This window comes from Mustela erminea, chromosome 10, assembly GCF_009829155.1.
Source record: "Mustela erminea isolate mMusErm1 chromosome 10, mMusErm1.Pri, whole genome shotgun sequence".
Lineage (NCBI taxonomy): Eukaryota > Metazoa > Chordata > Mammalia > Carnivora > Mustelidae > Mustela > Mustela erminea.
The window spans coordinates 76,066,782-76,083,210 of NC_045623.1; the positions used below are offsets into that span (position 1 = coordinate 76,066,782).

The window sequence follows — 16,429 nt, forward strand, 5'->3', positions numbered from 1 at the left end:
CAGGATAACGGGTGATTTTTACTTTTTCCTATGTGCTCTTTTATACTTCTCAAATCTTCAACAACGAACAGGTATTGTTACTGCAATTTTTTTTTTTTTTTAAAGGCAACAATCAAGGCTATGTTTTGAAAATACACACAGACATACTCAGGCTGATGACTCCATCGTGGCTGGGGGCTGTGTGTGTCACTCCCCATCCCACGGTTTCCTGCGCCCCCAGGAAAGTGTTCATTTCTCAGCCCTGGCCTGTGTGATCTGCCCTCCAGCCTCTCCAGATCTCCCGCCTTCTCTCTGTGCCTTCAAACTCCACCCACTCCCCCCAAGCCCAACCGAACAACGGAGCTCCCTGGGAGCTCCCTGAAAGCTCCCTTCTCTCTGGCTTCTGGGCCTTGGGATGTGCTGCTTAGGCCCCAACCCTGACTCCCATTTACCCTCCGGGCTCAGCTCAGACAACAGTTTCCTCTCCTCTGTACTCCCCTTGTTGCCCCCATAAAACTTACTGGAGACTGTCTCAAGGGCAGGGCCCAGGTCAGATGACCCTCTGGACTTCACAGCAGCATTAGGGAGTATTTGTGAATGAAGGCAGGAGCCAGGAGGTGAGAAGACACTAAAATCCATAGAGTCCTAGTCCCCAGCCTGGGGCCCTTGTTCCTAAGGGCTACAGGGAACACACCTCTCTGAAGCCCCCTGCCAGGCTCCACAGAAAAATCACATCCACGGCCACGAGCCACGTAACTCAAATGTTGGACAGCTGCAGACCCACACGTCAAGTCAGACCTCAGACCCTACCAGAGCAATGGCACGGCTCTGTAGGAGGATACAGAGACACCAGGCGCATGCTAGACAATACTGCCGCAGCTGATGACCATCCCCGTCCACATCTGACCTTTGCCGATGCCAAGATGGCCAGCTCTCCTTTCTGCCAAACACACGCCAGCTCACAGCAGGGTCAGGGCTGGCTGACCGGCTCTTCCTACGCGCCACTCTTCCCACCCACCATGCCACGTGGCTCCCCAGCACATACCTTCGAGAACTGAGAGTTTGGCACTAGTGTTGATCTCCCCCAGACTGTTGGTGGCTGTGCACTCGTAGATGGCTTCGTCCCGCTGCACCCGCAATGGCTGGATCCGCAGCACAGACCCTGCCCCGTCATCGAACTCGATGACCTGCCAGAGGACAGACACAGGGTCACAGCCCGCTCCAGCTCAGACATCCTCCCACATCCAAAAGGCCCCCGAGCAGAGAGATGAAGGAGAGGGAATGTAGGGCCAGGCCCTGGAAGAGGACAGGCCGACCATGAGCCCCGCCTACCCCTTCCCACCCAAGGCTATACCTCAAAGCGCTGGGAGCTGACTTTCTTCCCTTTCTTCATCCATGTGATGCGTGGCTTGGGCTCCCCTGTGGCTTGGCACACGAAGGAGGCCACTCCTCCTGACAGCCCAGTCTGGTCCTCAGGGACCTTAATGAAGACAGGTTTGCCTGGAGAAATGGAGACACCGAGTCACCACGGTACAGTCCTACAGAGATGGCCAACACTCCACAGTCATGGGGGGAGGTGGTGGCAAGAAGATGTATAAAGAAAATATTAAGGGCAGCTGAATGGCTCAGTCGGTCAAGCATCTGACTCTTGGTTTCGGCTCAGGTCATGATCTCAGGGTTGTGAGATCAAGCCCCTCACTGGGCTCTGTACTCAGCGAGGAGTCTGAAATATACTCTCTCTCTCTCTCCCCACCTCTCCCCTCTCTCTCTAAAATAAGTAAATCTTTAAAAAAGAAGGGAGAGAGAAAGAAAGAGAGAGAAAGAAAATACTCATAGTGACACCTGACCCTTATAAAGTGTTTACTACGTGCCAGGCACTATTCAAAGAGCTGTAGCATATGAAGTGGGGGCTATAATTACATCTGCTTATAAAGAAGAAAATCCAGGCAGAGAGAGGTTAAGGGATTTATCCAACATGACACAGCTGGTTTGTGGCAGAGCTGAGATTTGAACCCAGGAGTTCTGAGTCTAGAGTCCAGGCTTTAATGGCTACACTCTGTCTCCCATCCCCCCCACCAATTCCAAGCTCCAGGACAAAGGCATGCAGAGAGCTGCCTGGAAAGAGCCCCAGCGTCTCTCCCAGACTTGTCCCTCCCCCACTGCTCTCATTCTGGGTGATGGTACCTCCATCTACCCCACAGCTCAAGCCAGAAACTGTGACTCCTCCTCTCTCTCGGCCCCCACATAACCAGCAGTCCCGAAAGGCCTAGACATTCCACCTCTTAAGTGTCTCTGGACGTCTTCCCAGGTGAATGCTTTCCTGTAAATCTGCACCCACACCCGCCCCCACTAGCTTGGCTATTGCCTTCTGACACAGCTGGCCTGTACATCTCCCCCAAGGTGGCCACTGGGAGGCGGGGGAGGGGAAGGAAGAAGGGTCCCAGCCACTGTACTGTCCTGCCCACATCACCTCTGTATGCCCACCAGGTCTGAATGGGCACACCTGTCCCTGTGAGCCCCACTCCCAGGGTCACAAGACCAGAGAAACCTGCTTTCATTAAGACATAGCAATGCCTCGTTAATCCTGACAGAGGATCCATTTCCTATTAATCAGGCCAATGAACAGCTCGAGGAAGGCTAATACCATGAGAAATGACCTTTCAGACCACCTGCTCAGTGCCGATGAGCCCCGGCCTGACCTGACCCCATCCCTCGCACAGAAATGGGTGTGTGTGCCATGATGACACTCTCTCCCTAAAGCATGCACGCTGCACCAAGAACTTCATCTCATTTAGTCCTTCGCTATTGTTATTCCCAGTTTACAGGCTCAGAGAGGTCAAGTCACTTGCCCAAAGTCACCCAGCCAGTGAGGGGCATATCTGAGACTTGACTTCAAGCCTGTATGACTCCAAGACACCTGGGGCAGAAGAGAGGGGCCTTGTGGCAGGGTGTGTGGCATGCTGTGGGGAGCTGGACCAAAGAAAGTGGAGGAATGAGTGGGAAGTGAGGAAGGGGAGGAAAGAGTGCAGGGACCGTGTACAGGACACTGGCTACAACAGGAAGGTACAGAAAAGATGGTGCCTAGAGGGGATGAGGGGTCAAGGGAGGTTTACATCTTGGTTTCTTTTTTGGTTTCCTAAGACATGAGGGACAACCTTTACATGCTGATGGGAAGGAGGCAGCGGAGAGGGAGAGGGTGCCAACCCAGGGTCCAGCGGAAAGAGCCAGGCGCAGTCCCCGAGGAGCGGAGGGATCCGGGGACCACTGGGTCAACAGTTACAGCTGCAGGTACAGAAAGCAGGAAGGGAGCCACCTTACTGAGCACCCCGGGGCCCAGGGAGGGTTTTATGTAATTTTTAAGCAAGTCACGCGTCATCTCTGAGCCTCCATTTTCTCATCTGCAAAATGGTGCTAGTGACCCAAGGGTCTGTGCAGACTCTCATTCATATCGTTAGTCTTGAAACAACAACGTGGGTTGTCTTAGCATCTTTGACTGAGATGGAGAGCCGGTGGCTCAGAAGGCTAAGCAACGGACAAGTCACAGTGACGTTGGGGGGTGCTAGGGTTTGACTGGTGTTCTAAATCCTAAGCTCATCTTCTAGCACTAGCACCCAAGGCTCCATGGAGGATGGAAACTCAGCCCCATCTGACTGCCCTTAGAACTGAGGGCAGGAGGCAGCTGGGCCAGAAAAGCCAGGGGCAGCCTTGGTGGGAGCCAGAGTGGCCTGGGGATAACAGAGCCTCTAGAAACTTCAGTTTGCTTCCTATTTCCTCTGTACTCTGAAGGAGGCTCCAGACTTTCCCATTCTATGGTGTTCTGCAGAACCTGTCGCTGTTTACTGGTCCTTTCAGATGGGTCCTCTCACAGAGGACTCTGCCCACTCAGGCTCCACGGGCGTGCACCACCCCCACACTTGGTGCAACCCTCCCCCACACTTGAGGACCTGCACACCAGCAGCTTCATGGATCTCAACCTGCAATGCCATCACCTTAGTCCAGATACCACCTTCCCTTGACTGGACACTCCACCAGCCCAACAAGTTGTGTTCCTGTCTCTAGTCTTGTCCCCTCCAGTCTAGTCTCCATTCAGCAGCCAGAGTGAACTGCTTCACTCCTGATTAAAACTGCTATCAAGGGGCACCTGGGTGGCTCAGTAGGTTGAGCCTCTGTCTTCCGCTCAGGTCATGATCTCAGGGTCCTGGGATCGAGCCCCGCACCGGGCTCTCTGCTCAGCGGGGAGCCTTTCTCCTCTCTCTCTCTGCTTGCCTCTCTGCCTATTTGTGATCTCTGTCTGTCAAATACATAAATAAAATCTTTAAAAAAAAAAAAACTGCTATCAAAACAAAATTTCAAGTCTTTTCATGGTGGACAGAGCCCTGCCAGGTCTGACCCCAGCCACTGTCCATCATGCCCCCCCTCCCCTGCCCCAGCCCTGGCTTCCCGTCCCCTGGATAAACAATGTTCCCAGAGGCCTCAGGACCTTTGCATAAGCTGTTCCTGCTGTCACAAACCTCTTAGACATCCTCTTTGCCTTCCCGTTCCCAGCTTAAGCATCATTTCCTCAGAAAACCTTCCTTGGTCTCCCTGTCATTGTCTCCTGCTCCATTAGCTCAGTTCCTGGTCTGAAGCTCTCTGGTCACTCCCTCTGCCTCTGTAATAGCACTGCTCCAGCTTATTACATAGTCTGTGTGTGAGGTTATTACTTTTCCTATGTTTGGGGCTAGTATGTGGCTCACAGCTGGTTCCCCACCTAGAACAATATCCCAGGGCAGAACAGACACCATGCCTGCTTTGCTTCCTGCCCTGTCCCCGGTGCCCAACCTAGCTCCTGGCACACAGGGGTGTGGAACAAATGAAGGAGTGACCTGACAAGGGAATGCTTGAGGAGGATGGAGACTGCAGTCCCTTCCACACCAGGGGGACGCCCCTTCCACCAGGGAAAGCAGCGCAGGGTAGAAACCAAACCCTCTTCGGCTCTTGCCTGGACGTGCAGAAACCAGAGGCTGGAACCTGCTGAACTGGAATGGCTGGGAGAGTGCGCCTGGGGGCGGGGCCTCCCCGCCAAACAAAGAGCCAGAAGCTGGGGAGGAGAGCCAGGTCCGGGTCACAAGAGAGGAGAGAGCAGGGAGAAGGGAAAAGGCCTGAGCACTGTATGGAGGCTGGACGGGGCCCAAGGCCTGGGGCCATGGAGGAGGCAGAACCCCCTTGGAGGCTGGAGAGGAGCCAGCGACCCGCCCAGCCCACCCACCGGCCAGACTGGCAGCGCCTCCCAAGCCTGGTGCCCAGGGGGCAGACTTCCCCTCCCTCCGGTCTCAGCTTCCCACTCCCACTCCCACCCAGGGTCTCCGCACCCACCTTGCAGCCAAAGCCCAGCCTGTCCTTGTCCCAAAGCCCTGCTGAGCCCTTGCCCTCTTGGTTCCACAGGCCAACTTCTGGGGAGCACACATCTGACCAGGTCTCTCCCCAGCTATAATCTCTGTGCTGACTGCTGTCTCCCTGCTGCCATCCCCCAGACGCATTCCTGCTAACCTCTCCAGGCTCACCTTCCTTGACTCTTTCCAAACGAACACCTACCATGGGCCGAGTACTGTGCCTGGCACACAGCTCAGCCCTGGGGGACTTGCCCCGACAGGGCAGGCCGATGGACATCTCCTTGCCTTTGTGTGCCCTGCCCCTCTCCTGTACCCCACTCCCTGTGGGAGCCTGCCCTGTGTCCGGCAGCACTTGGGGTTCCCATTCCAGCACTGATCACAGCTACACAGACTGACTACCGCCACCAGCATGCCATCAACGTCAGGCCACTTGACCATTCGGCCTCCTGCCAACTCTCAGCTGGTGTTCAGAGAGGGTCTGAAGAACTTCTGACTATCTGTACCCCTCCTGACCCCTTCCTCACAGCATGGAGGTTGGGCGCCACACATCTCTTTCGGCAGAGCTCCCAGAGTATGTCCGGGGACACTCTGTGCAAGCAGGCCACTGAGCCCAGGCATAGTGGGAATGAGTGGCCTCATAAAGGAAGCCAATGGGCTAGCTTGGGGAGGGGGTGGGCATGCCTCTGGGTGACGGGTGCTCAGCCAGCCAAAGTGGGCCCCCTTGGAGGCTCCTCCACCGGGAGACAGACTGCTATCTCGTGCCTTCCTTGTGGAGTACATACACACACGTGCACATGGGTGTACACGGAAGCAGAAAATAGACACACAGCCACAAGGGAGTGAGGGACAGCGAGGCAGGGGAGGGAGCTCCTGGAGGTGGAGTTCCCAGGCCCTGAATGTCTAATGAGCTGGGGACTCATTAACTCTGGCTCCTATGACTGCTCCCGGCGCTCTCCAGAGGGGATCCTGCTCAGAGACAGCCCTGAGTTCCCAGGGGACACACAGGGAGCCCCGGGTCATGGCCTTGGATCCAGGGACCACACACCAGGTACCAGGTGCCTTGAACATGGGACCTCAGTTAACCTTTCCAGGTAGGAATGATTACTCTCGTTGTGCAACAGGGAAACAGGCCTAGAGAGAGCAAGCAATCTGCCGGAAGTGCCACAGAGGGCAGAGTCTAGGCAGGCCAGCAGGCCCTACCTACCTGGTGGCCCTGCCTACCAAAAGGCTGGCAGGGCAGGGGTAGAACAGGACACACACCCCCTCAGCTACACGGGCCCTTGCCCCCATACCCTACCCCCACCCCGCCCGCACTGGGGCATCCTGCTCCGTGCTCTTAGGATTCCAAGTCCCTGGGCTGTAACCAGGGACCCCGCTCAAAGCTGATCATCTGTGCTGCATCCCTGCCTCTGTCCCACACTGTCTGGGGACAAAAGGTTTTCAACCTGTGGCTCTCTCCTGAGCTCCATGGAGAAGCCCAGGGCCGTTCCTTTCCCCAGCCCCGACATCTCACCCCATTAGGCACAACCCCCCGTTAGCAAATGTCCAGTCACCCTTTAGGGTTCCCTTTTTCCAGGAAGCCTCATAGTGCCCCCACCAGGGGCTTAGGTCATGACCTCTGTGCGGTGCTGCTCCCTAACAGAGCACAGGCCAGAGACCTCACACTGTGGGGTCCAAAGGCAGGCCTGTGCAGCCACCTGGCACCTGACTTGCACGTTAGGGCAGTAGAGAAACCTCTTCCTGCTCAGGACTGCCTCTAGCCCCACAAGCCGCTTCCCTGAGAAATCACAAAGCCCTGCGCTCAGGGAACTGCCCAAGCCCCGCGTGCCTCGGTCTCCAACTGCGCTGACTCGGCAGCAACACTGGGGCCTCTGGGCTAACTCCTGGCAGCTGCTTCTCCACCCCCTTCCCTCCGCTCCCTTCAGAGGCCAGGGCTCCCATTCATTTGTCTCGTTAAGAGGCCTATAGAAACACATTTGTCCGCTCCGCGCTTCACTGCTCCGGTCGTCAATTCTCTGGGGGCGCCTGCCCTACCTTTTGCGGCAGCTCCGTCCACGTTTGCCCAGTCACCCCTGCCTAGAAGGCTCCCAAGCCCCTAAGCCTGGCCACGGTGGGAAGGGTACAGCTCCAAAAGCATACACGGCATAGGGTGGTCTGTAAGACAGGGGCCAGGTCCCCACGGCTCCCAGCCCAGGCCGCTCTCCCGTGGCTCTCTGCCTGGGAACAGAGCCCCACTCACCCTACTTCAGCATCTCCAGCTGGTTCCTACCTTCCAGACCCTGGGCTTTGGGTTCTCAGGGGACCAGCATGGAGGTTCTGGGACTCTGCTCCAAATATTGTTCCACTCTGCCCCCCAAGTGGCCCATGACCCAACCTCCAGACTGCTGGAGGAAGGGTACAGGAACTGGTCAGGGAAGAGTATTCCGAGCAGAGGCATCAGGAGGAACAGGGGCCTGGGGAGTGCATGGACAACAGAGAAGTCAGCATGGCAGGGCGCGGGGTGGGGCGCAGGGTGAAGGATGAGGCTGGAAGAAGCTGGAAAATGCAGAGCCTTGAGAAGCACTGAGACCCCTAAGCTTGATCCTGGAGGCAACAGGGGAGGAGAGTGAGGGATTTTTTTTTTTTTTTTAAAGATTTTATTTATTTATTTGACACAGAGAGAGAGATCACAGGTAGGCAGAGGCAGGCAGAGACAGGGGGAAGCAGGCTCCCTGCTGAGCAGAGAGCCCGATGCGCGGCTCAATCCCAGGACCCTGAGATCATGACCTGAGCCGAAGGCAGAGGCTTAACCCACTGAGCCACCCAGGCGCCCCGAGTGAGGGATTTTAAACTGAGGGGCAACATAGGCTTTCGTTTTCAACCAGACTCTTACTCTGGAAAGAAGAATGGCTTATGGGGGGAACTGAGGCAGGGAAGCCATGGGGAGGCAACTTTGTGTAAAAACCCAAACAAGAGCTGAGGGTGGCTTGGGTGAAGGCAGTGGAGGGGAAGATATTTAGAAGTGAGAAACAGAAGCTGGTGATGGATTGGACATAGGGGATGAGACAGGGAGGCGGCCCTGGGGTTCTGACTTGGTTGGGGGGGTGAGGTGGGGCGGGTGGTGATGCCTTCACCAGAAGAGTGAACACAGAAAGAGGAACAGGTCTGGGGGGATGAGGGGACGCGTCAGGGCACGTTCGGTCTGCAGGAAGAAGGGAAAGCAGTTAGTCTCCCAGGGTGTGCTGTCTGCAAGGCCAGCTGGGTGCTCCTCCCTTGGCCCTCGACCTCCTGTCCAAAGGCCACGAGACTGTCCAGGGTGACGTCGGGGAGCAAGGACAGTACTTCAGTGTCCAAGAACGACTGTCCACACCTGAGTGTTGACAAGCCTTTGCCACCCTGCCAACGTCAGAGCCACACCCAGTGACTTCCACCCCAGCCTGCCCATGTGGGCGCAAGCTCTCTCCAGCAGCCCCAGCCAGGCCTGGAGATCACCCCCTCCCAGACGTGGGGCTGCACCTCACAACTCCCACTGACCTTCACTGCCCCCTCCCCCAACCCTCAGGGGGAACAGGCTCCCCTTCCCCAGCCCTACTAGCCCCACCAGGGCCCAGCCTCAGAGGACAAAGGGCGGGGTGCCCTGGTCCCACCCCTCTCCAGGATCTGGTCCTGAATAATTAATGAGCCCTTAGAAGAAAAGACCTCCTGGGTGGGGCAAGGAGAGAGATCTGCGCCCAGATACTTGGGAGTTGGGGGGGTGAGGGAAGCCCTATGGCCCGCTGACCCCCAGGTTGGCCCTTGGCCACCTCTGGGCTCCGGACAGGCTGGGAACAGCCCCTTTCCCCAGGGACCTTGGCTCCGACCTCACCCCTCCCAGTCCGCGTGCAGATTGGCTAAATCTGCCCTGTGCTCCGCCTCCCACCAGTAACCAAGCAGTGGTAACCATGGTGACGGGGCGGGCTGCGGCCAGTCTCATAGTGCCAGGCAGGGGGAAGGGCAGCAGGAAAGGGATGAAAGTTCGGAGTTGGATTTGGGCAGGGGACAATCTCACTTCCACACATACACACACACACACAGCCCAGCTTCCTACTGACCAGGTGCAATCTTCCCCACATTCCCTAGGCCGAGAGGCTAGGGGAAGAGGGCTCCTGCCCCTTGGCCTAGAAGGCAGTGGGAAGGGGAAGGAGGGGCTCAGTGTCCCCACATCTGAACCCCAGGGTCCAGCCCAGGGAAAGGGCTATGGGGCCTCTGGCTTCTGATCGCTCCCTGGACCTGTGGACTCCACCAGTGTCCCATTCACACACCTGTGCACATCGCTTGTGTGCCACCCCTCCCATTCCCACTCAACTCTGACACAGCTCACACTGCATCTTCTGGACAGATCTGCAGTGGCAGACACAGTACACGCCTAAGCACGTCACCCGATGACCACATGAATCCTGGACATGTCTCACCCCCGTTCCATAAAATGGGGTCACACTTAGCCATGCCCCACCCTAGAGTGCCTTAAGGTACATGCAGGCATTCCACAGGCCGTTACTAGGAAGCACAGTGCTGAAGTACTTCTTGGGGGAGGTTCTCTAACAGCAGGGGGTCTAGGGGGGTGTCTAAGGATCCTGCTTCCTATAGTAGCTGCCCTAGCTGCCCCTTATCCCCAACCCTAGGATCCTGCTAGGAGGAACGCACAGCTTGACCGGTCAGACTTACTGTCACCATGGGCACCTGCCACCAAACCAAGCATCACAAGCGCAGGCACAAGGGGCACCATCGTCTTCCCTGGAGCTGGCTCAGGGGCCATCCAGGGCCCCAGCACCAGGGCCGGCCACAGCCCAGAACAATCAACCTGTGATGGAGAGAAGGGCACAGCCAGTTAGCCAGTATCCAGCGAGGCCCCTACCGCCCACCTGTGCCACCTCCTAGCCCCCACTCACCACCCAGACCCCGCTCATCCTCACCGACCATCCAGAGCCTGGTTCCACGACACAGCCCCCTGCTCAACCTTGGATTGTGCGATGACCACCCAGGCTCCTCATGGATCCCCCCACCTCAGTGACCCTAAGGACAACCCAACAGTCACACCATAGGGAGACAGCACAAGAGGCCTTCAGGTCATTCTCTAAACCTGAGTAGGAGGGCAGGGGGCCACTGAGACCAGAGGATGGGCAGGGCTGTTCTGTCCCAGACTGAGTTTCCAACCTGCCTCCATTAGGAGACCCGAATGGCGAAACAGGGTCAGAAGACACAGAGACATACAGACCAAACAAAGTAAGACAGAGACAGGGAGCAGTGAGAAGGTAGCAGACCCATCCAGCCAGGGGGACCCATTGTCTCTTCTCGCCCCCGCAGGGAGGGAGGAGTGGGCCAGACCCCGCATGCTGAGGACAGGCCCCAGAGCACAGACTTGTTAGCAGCAGACAGAATCCAGGTATCAGAGGCTTGAAGCCAAAGCCACAGCCCGTCCAGGCTCGCCAGGACATGCTCCTGACAAGTCGTAGCTGCCCTGCCTGGCCACCCTCGTCCTACCCAATTCCCATGGCATCTTCCCACTCCAAGAGGAAACCCCAGGGAGGCCCTGGTGTGGCCGGGGATAGGGGTGGTGGACCCTCAGATTCCACCCGCACCTCCTCTGCCCCTGCCCTAGTGGCCCAGCGCGGATCCAGCTTCTGGGAGCTGCTTGCTCAGAACCACCTGCCAGCCTGAGCCAGGCACCTGTGCACAGGGAAGGCTGTGTCTGGGACTGGTGGAACGCCTCCCAGGCCTTTGCTCCTAGGGTTCCTCCGGCAGGTGTGCCCTCCCAGTGTGCCAGGCACCTGTGTGAAGCCTCAGCACGGCCACAGCACACCGACTACACCGACGGCACCGCTGTCACTCCACAGCCCTGATGATGCCCCCGCAGGGGGCTTCAGGGAATCCACAACAGCTCCCACCAGCACTGCTCACACTTCACTCTGAGCAGGCGGCTGGCACACGAGAAGCCCCCTGATAATGCTCTGGAAGCACAGCAGGATGCAGAGGGGCCGGGGTGATGACGAACACCCCCGGGCACCCCGCAGTGGTCCCAGGGACTCTGGGGGGAGAGTCTAAGTTAGACTCAGTTCCCAGCTGGCCCACAGTGGTAGGAGGATTCACAAGGAAGTGCCGGGGCCGGGCTCGAAGACGGCTCTGCTCCTGCCTGGAACTCGAACTCTTTTCTCAATGGGGACAGTCAGAGGTCAGAAGACTGGAGGGCGGTAGGTAAGCAGAGGTGCTAAGACAAAACAGGCAGGGCTGGGAAGTGGGGTGGGGGCTGAGCACAGAGGGCAAAGTGCGGGAGATGTCCTTTGTCCCAAGAGCTGGCTACTAGCCTTAGACAGCAACTAAGAAGCAAAGGCAAAAGAGCTGAAGGGGCACAGTGGGCATCCAGTCCCATTTACACCATGCCTAGGGTTCCCCTCAGGGATCGCAAAGTTCTGGTGGCGGAGACCAGGAGAGAGGGGGTCCCCACTATGATGCCCGGTACAGCTGGTCTGGGACAGAGGTCCCACTGAGCTTGGATGCCACAGTGCTGGGGTGAAGCCATGGCACCAAGAATAGAATTCAAGTTCTAAGGCAGATATCCAGCAGCGAACTGGCCAGGCTGCGGCCCCCTGACATGTCATCCTGTCGTCCCTGGTACAGACACCATGGGTTTACAGCTCAGGGGTGGGTTGTTGCACCAAAGACGGGGCAGAGGGGGCTAGTCCCAGTATCACAGTGTGCAACGATAGCATATTCACAGAGAGGCCTGGAGCCCCCTCCCTGGGGCAGACCCCATGGGGGTGGAAGCCACAGGAACTCACAACATGGGGGCAGATCTCCCTGTATGAACTAAAGGTGACAAAGGTACAAAGAAGGGAGATCATGGAGGCACAAGCGCACAGCCCAGCAAACAGGGCATGGAACGCCCCAGCACGCGTCTCATGGCGGCGTATCCCTGTCTGGCTATGGGAATCAGATCCCTAAACTCTTGGGTGGGCACATTGTGGAGGTGCGGCTGTCCAATCCAGACATCAGAGGAGAGTAGACAGAAGGTGCAGACATCCTGGGGGTGGAGCTACCTGACAGACATTATAGGGGCGGGAGTCCCCAGGACAGCCATCAAGGGGGCCTAACTCCAGAACAGAGGTCCTGTGGTGCAGTCTAGGATATGATTCTGGCCATGGGTGTCAAAAGAATTGGGGCCCCTGATAAGCCCCTCCCCAGTGTGAGAAAGACAAGTGACACTGACTTGGGGACTCCAAGGGCCCTTGTGTATCTAAGTTGGGGATATTAGCACACTATCCAGATACACAAAGCAGGACAGACGAAGGTAGAGAAGTTGAAAACAAAGACATTCCCTCTCCAAAGAGCTTCTCCCAGAGGTCCGTGGACACAAGGACACAGCTACCCAGAGACTGGAAACACTGGGAACACACGGGCAAAGACACATTCTCAGAGGACTGCTGCAGCAACCATACTGCCATCTAAGCCAGGGGTTCTCGGGTCACCAGTTCCTAGCGAGAGCGAGCTGCTGCCCACCTCCGACTCTGGAAATGCAGCCGGCCCCCAGTCCCGGGGCCCCCCTCCTCCAAGTCCTGGATGCCTGGGCCTCACCTTCGTCTAGACCTTGGCCCTGTCCCCACCCCAGAGTGCTCCAGGTCACCTGTGGGGAGAAGGTGGGAAAGGAGCAGGGAGGTGAGGCTTATGCTAACCCTGCTGGGGTCGCTGAGCACCCTCTGAATCCAGTGCGACAGTGTTAAGAGCCAAGTGTCCACTCCCCGCAGCATGGCTGGCTGAGTCTGTTTCTCACAACTGGGACGAGAACAAGGCCTGAGCTCTTGACATTAACGAAGACTCGTCTCTGAAATGCACTGTGGCCCACTGGTCCTACCAACTGACATACTGGGGCAAGAAAACAGCCCCCTACCGTCTGACATTATAGGAATATAGTTGGGTATAATTTTTCTACATTCAGAATGGTTTGGATACATCCTTCCTTTGCTACGTCAGTGTGAGGCTGGCAAATGCCCTTTCTTGGGAAGAACTGTCCTTTATTCTCAAATTGTGTTTTGGTGTTAAAATGTCCTTTCTGGTGTGCAATAAGGATGGTAGCAGATAGCAGTATTTTCTATAACATCCTTACCTGGCCAAATAAAAAATTGCCATTCCCGCGTCTGAGCCCCAAGTACTTCTGGAAAGTGTACTGGTTTGCAAAATCAAAGAGCCTGCGAATCACTGCTCTGAGGAAAAAGGAAGGGGCAGGCACCACACCAAGCCACAAGACTCTAATAAGAATGTCCTGGAAATGTATGTAACACAGAGGCCATGTCACCTCCAGGCAGCCCGACCTAAGCACCCCTGTCAGCCTCAATGGGTCCCCCCAGCCCTGAGAGACCATGTTACGCCAGAGACGGCAGTGGTGGGGGGTATCCCTGGCTGGAGAACAGCTGGGATCATTCTGAGTCCTCTTCATGAATATGCAAACACAGATTGATTTGTTTCCCTTGGGCACGTGTTATTATTCACAAATATTAATTAGTCTCCAAATACCACCTGTTCCTATGGCTCCCTACCCCCAGAGCAGGACCCTGGCTCCCTGGAGGCTGGGGCCCCAAAATGGACATCAACAGGAGGAGGGGTCCCCAGGGCCCCCGAAAGGAGAGACCAATGCTTGGGTAAGAGAAGCCCGAGGGCAGGGAGGGCAGGGAGAGCTGGGAGCCGCTCACGTTCAAAGCCGCGGGCAGCTAACCGAGCCCTTTTGTCATGTCCTGGACAGTTCACTGCGTGGCATTGCAGCAGCGGCCGCGGAGGCGGAAACAGGCCTTGTTACACTTGGGAAGGAAAACCAACATGTTTCCAACTCTCACCAAACCGACCGCGGGATTATGACGGGAATAAATCAGCCTCAGCCTCGACCCCAACCCTGGGGAAGGCGGCAGGCAGCAGTAGGCAGCTTCCCTCAGCTGGCCGGGTGGCCAAAGTCTGTAAGCATAGCTTGTAACAGCCGGCCCACCCTCCCACAGTGGGGCCCCCTACCCTCTTATAGCCCTGGGCTTCTTGGGCTCCCTGGGGAATGGAGGGGGAACTTAGGAAGTGCATCCCAGAGCCTCTCCAAGCGGCATGAGGTCCAGCAGAGGCACCTGCCTATAGCTATAGCCCCACCAAGCCACCAGCCCTCTGGCACCCTCCCTCAGGCAGGAGAACCTCTCTGGGGTGAATGCTCCCCAGCACCTCCAGGCCTCAGCACCTGCTGATCCCCCTACCGGGAGGAACGCCCTTCTCCTGCCCCCAGCCACGCGCTTACCCCTCAAAACTCAGCTCGAATGACGCATCCCTATGAATCCCCCAAGTGACCCTCCCAAGTTTAGTGAAGGCAGCAAGAGGTGGTGTTGACCAGGGATTCTTTTCCTTTTAAAGATTTTATTTATTTATTGACAGAGAGAGAGAGCACAAGCAGGGGAGGAGGCAGGGAGAGGGAGAAGCAGGCTCCCCGCTGAGCAAGGAGCCCGATGTGGGGCTCGATCCCAGGACCCTGAGATCATGACCTGAGCTAAACGACTGAACCACCCAGGCACCCCAGAACGGGGGTTCTCAATCCAAGGTGATTCTGTAGCCGCCCCCAACCCCCGTGTGACTAACGGGCAATGTGTGGAGACATATTTTACTACCAAGACTGGAGGTGAGGGGCAAGTGCTACCAGCAACTAGCAGGCAGAAACAAGGCATGCTGCCAGACACCCTACAGTAATAGGCCAGCCCCCTGCAACAAAGAATTATCTGGTCCAAAATATTGGTACTATTGAGGTTGAAAAACCCTGGTATAGACAGCAAGATCCTTTGCTGACGTAGGCCAGGGCCTACTCCAGAAGCCAGTGAGCACCTTGGGCCCTCCACTCAGAGACATCCCAGTCTGGCTTAACTCTTCTATCCATTGTCCCCGGGCCTCAGGATCGTAGAGCATGTCCCACTCCCTCTCAAAGTCAGCCTTGCCTCTGGAAGCCAGGACTTACAGGACATCCTCCACACCCCTTCACACAGGCCATCAGCAAGTGGCCTCCCTACAAGACAGAGAACTCTGCTCTCAGGCACCTTTTTTGCTGCGAATGGGGCTCCCAGGTAGGTCAGACCCAACATCTGAGGATGGACAGGTGAAGGGACACATGCCTCCCCATCCGGCCTTTCCCACCTGTGACACAGCCTTCCTGCTGCACCCTCCACCTTATCCCAATGCCCACTTCGTCATGCATAGGACCTGGCCCCTAGCAGATCCCCAATACATGCTCATTCCTTTTCTCTGCTTAGGCCAGACCCATCTCTCATGACCCCTCTGATCCGCTGACTGTGCAGAACTATTCAGTGGGCCCTGCTGGGCCCTGAACAAGACAGCCAAGGGCTGGGCCTTCCCGGAGCTTAGGGAAAATGGCCCAACCAGAACTCATCCTCCCCAGAACCATCCCCACCCCCTGGTCCCCTTCTAAGTGACAGGCACTACCACATACCTGGTCCCCCAAGCCAGTCAGTCCTCCTCAAATTCTCCTTTTTCCTCTCCCCACACAACCAACTGGGCAGTAAGTCAGAATCTGCACTGCCTGGGGCACCTGGGTGGCTCAGCTGGTTAGGTGCCTGCCTTCAGCTCAGGTCATGATCCCAGGGTCCCGGGATCGCGCCCCACATCGGGCTCCCCGCTCAGTGGGAAGCCTGTTTCTCCCTTTCCTACTCCCCCTGCTTGTGCTCCCTCTCTTGCTGTGTCTCCTTCTGTCAAATAAATAAAATCTTTAAAGAAAAAAATAAAAAGAATCTGCACTGCTCTACTGCTCTTCTCCAACCACCACATGCCAGTGAGACCCCAGGAGCGTGGCCCTCTTCAGGGGGCTTCCTCCCTCAGCTTGCTCCCATCCACCCTGCCCACAAACAAGCTCCCTCACCCCAGCTTATAAGAACGTGAAGGCAGTCATGGCCCTCCAGCGCATTCTGCTGCTTGATTCCTTAGCAGATGCACGGACAGTGTTTCAGGACTAAATGGGTGGGCAAGCGGAGAGACGGATGCACGACTGATGCTTCTCCACGCATGGACCTTCAATGTCTCCATACCACCCACAGGAAAAA

At 56.7% G+C, this 16,429-nt stretch overlaps 1 protein-coding gene across 7 annotated transcripts in view; it reads right to left on the reverse strand.

Annotated features, from left to right (window-relative positions):
- PTPRF (protein tyrosine phosphatase receptor type F) overlaps positions 1-16,429 on the reverse strand; it is an 86,462-nt gene that overhangs the window by 61,842 nt on the left and 8,191 nt on the right. For all 7 annotated transcript variants that reach the window (XM_032303624.1, XM_032303629.1, XM_032303628.1 and 4 more), the window contains exons 3-5: positions 10,035-10,170; positions 1,334-1,479; positions 1,025-1,166 (exon numbers count right to left, since the gene is read on the reverse strand). In XM_032303624.1, the coding sequence (XP_032159515.1) occupies positions 1,025-1,166; positions 1,334-1,479; positions 10,035-10,125 (379 nt within the window). In that variant the 5' untranslated portion in view covers positions 10,126-10,170. The remainder of the gene's footprint in view (positions 1-1,024; positions 1,167-1,333; positions 1,480-10,034; positions 10,171-16,429) is intronic.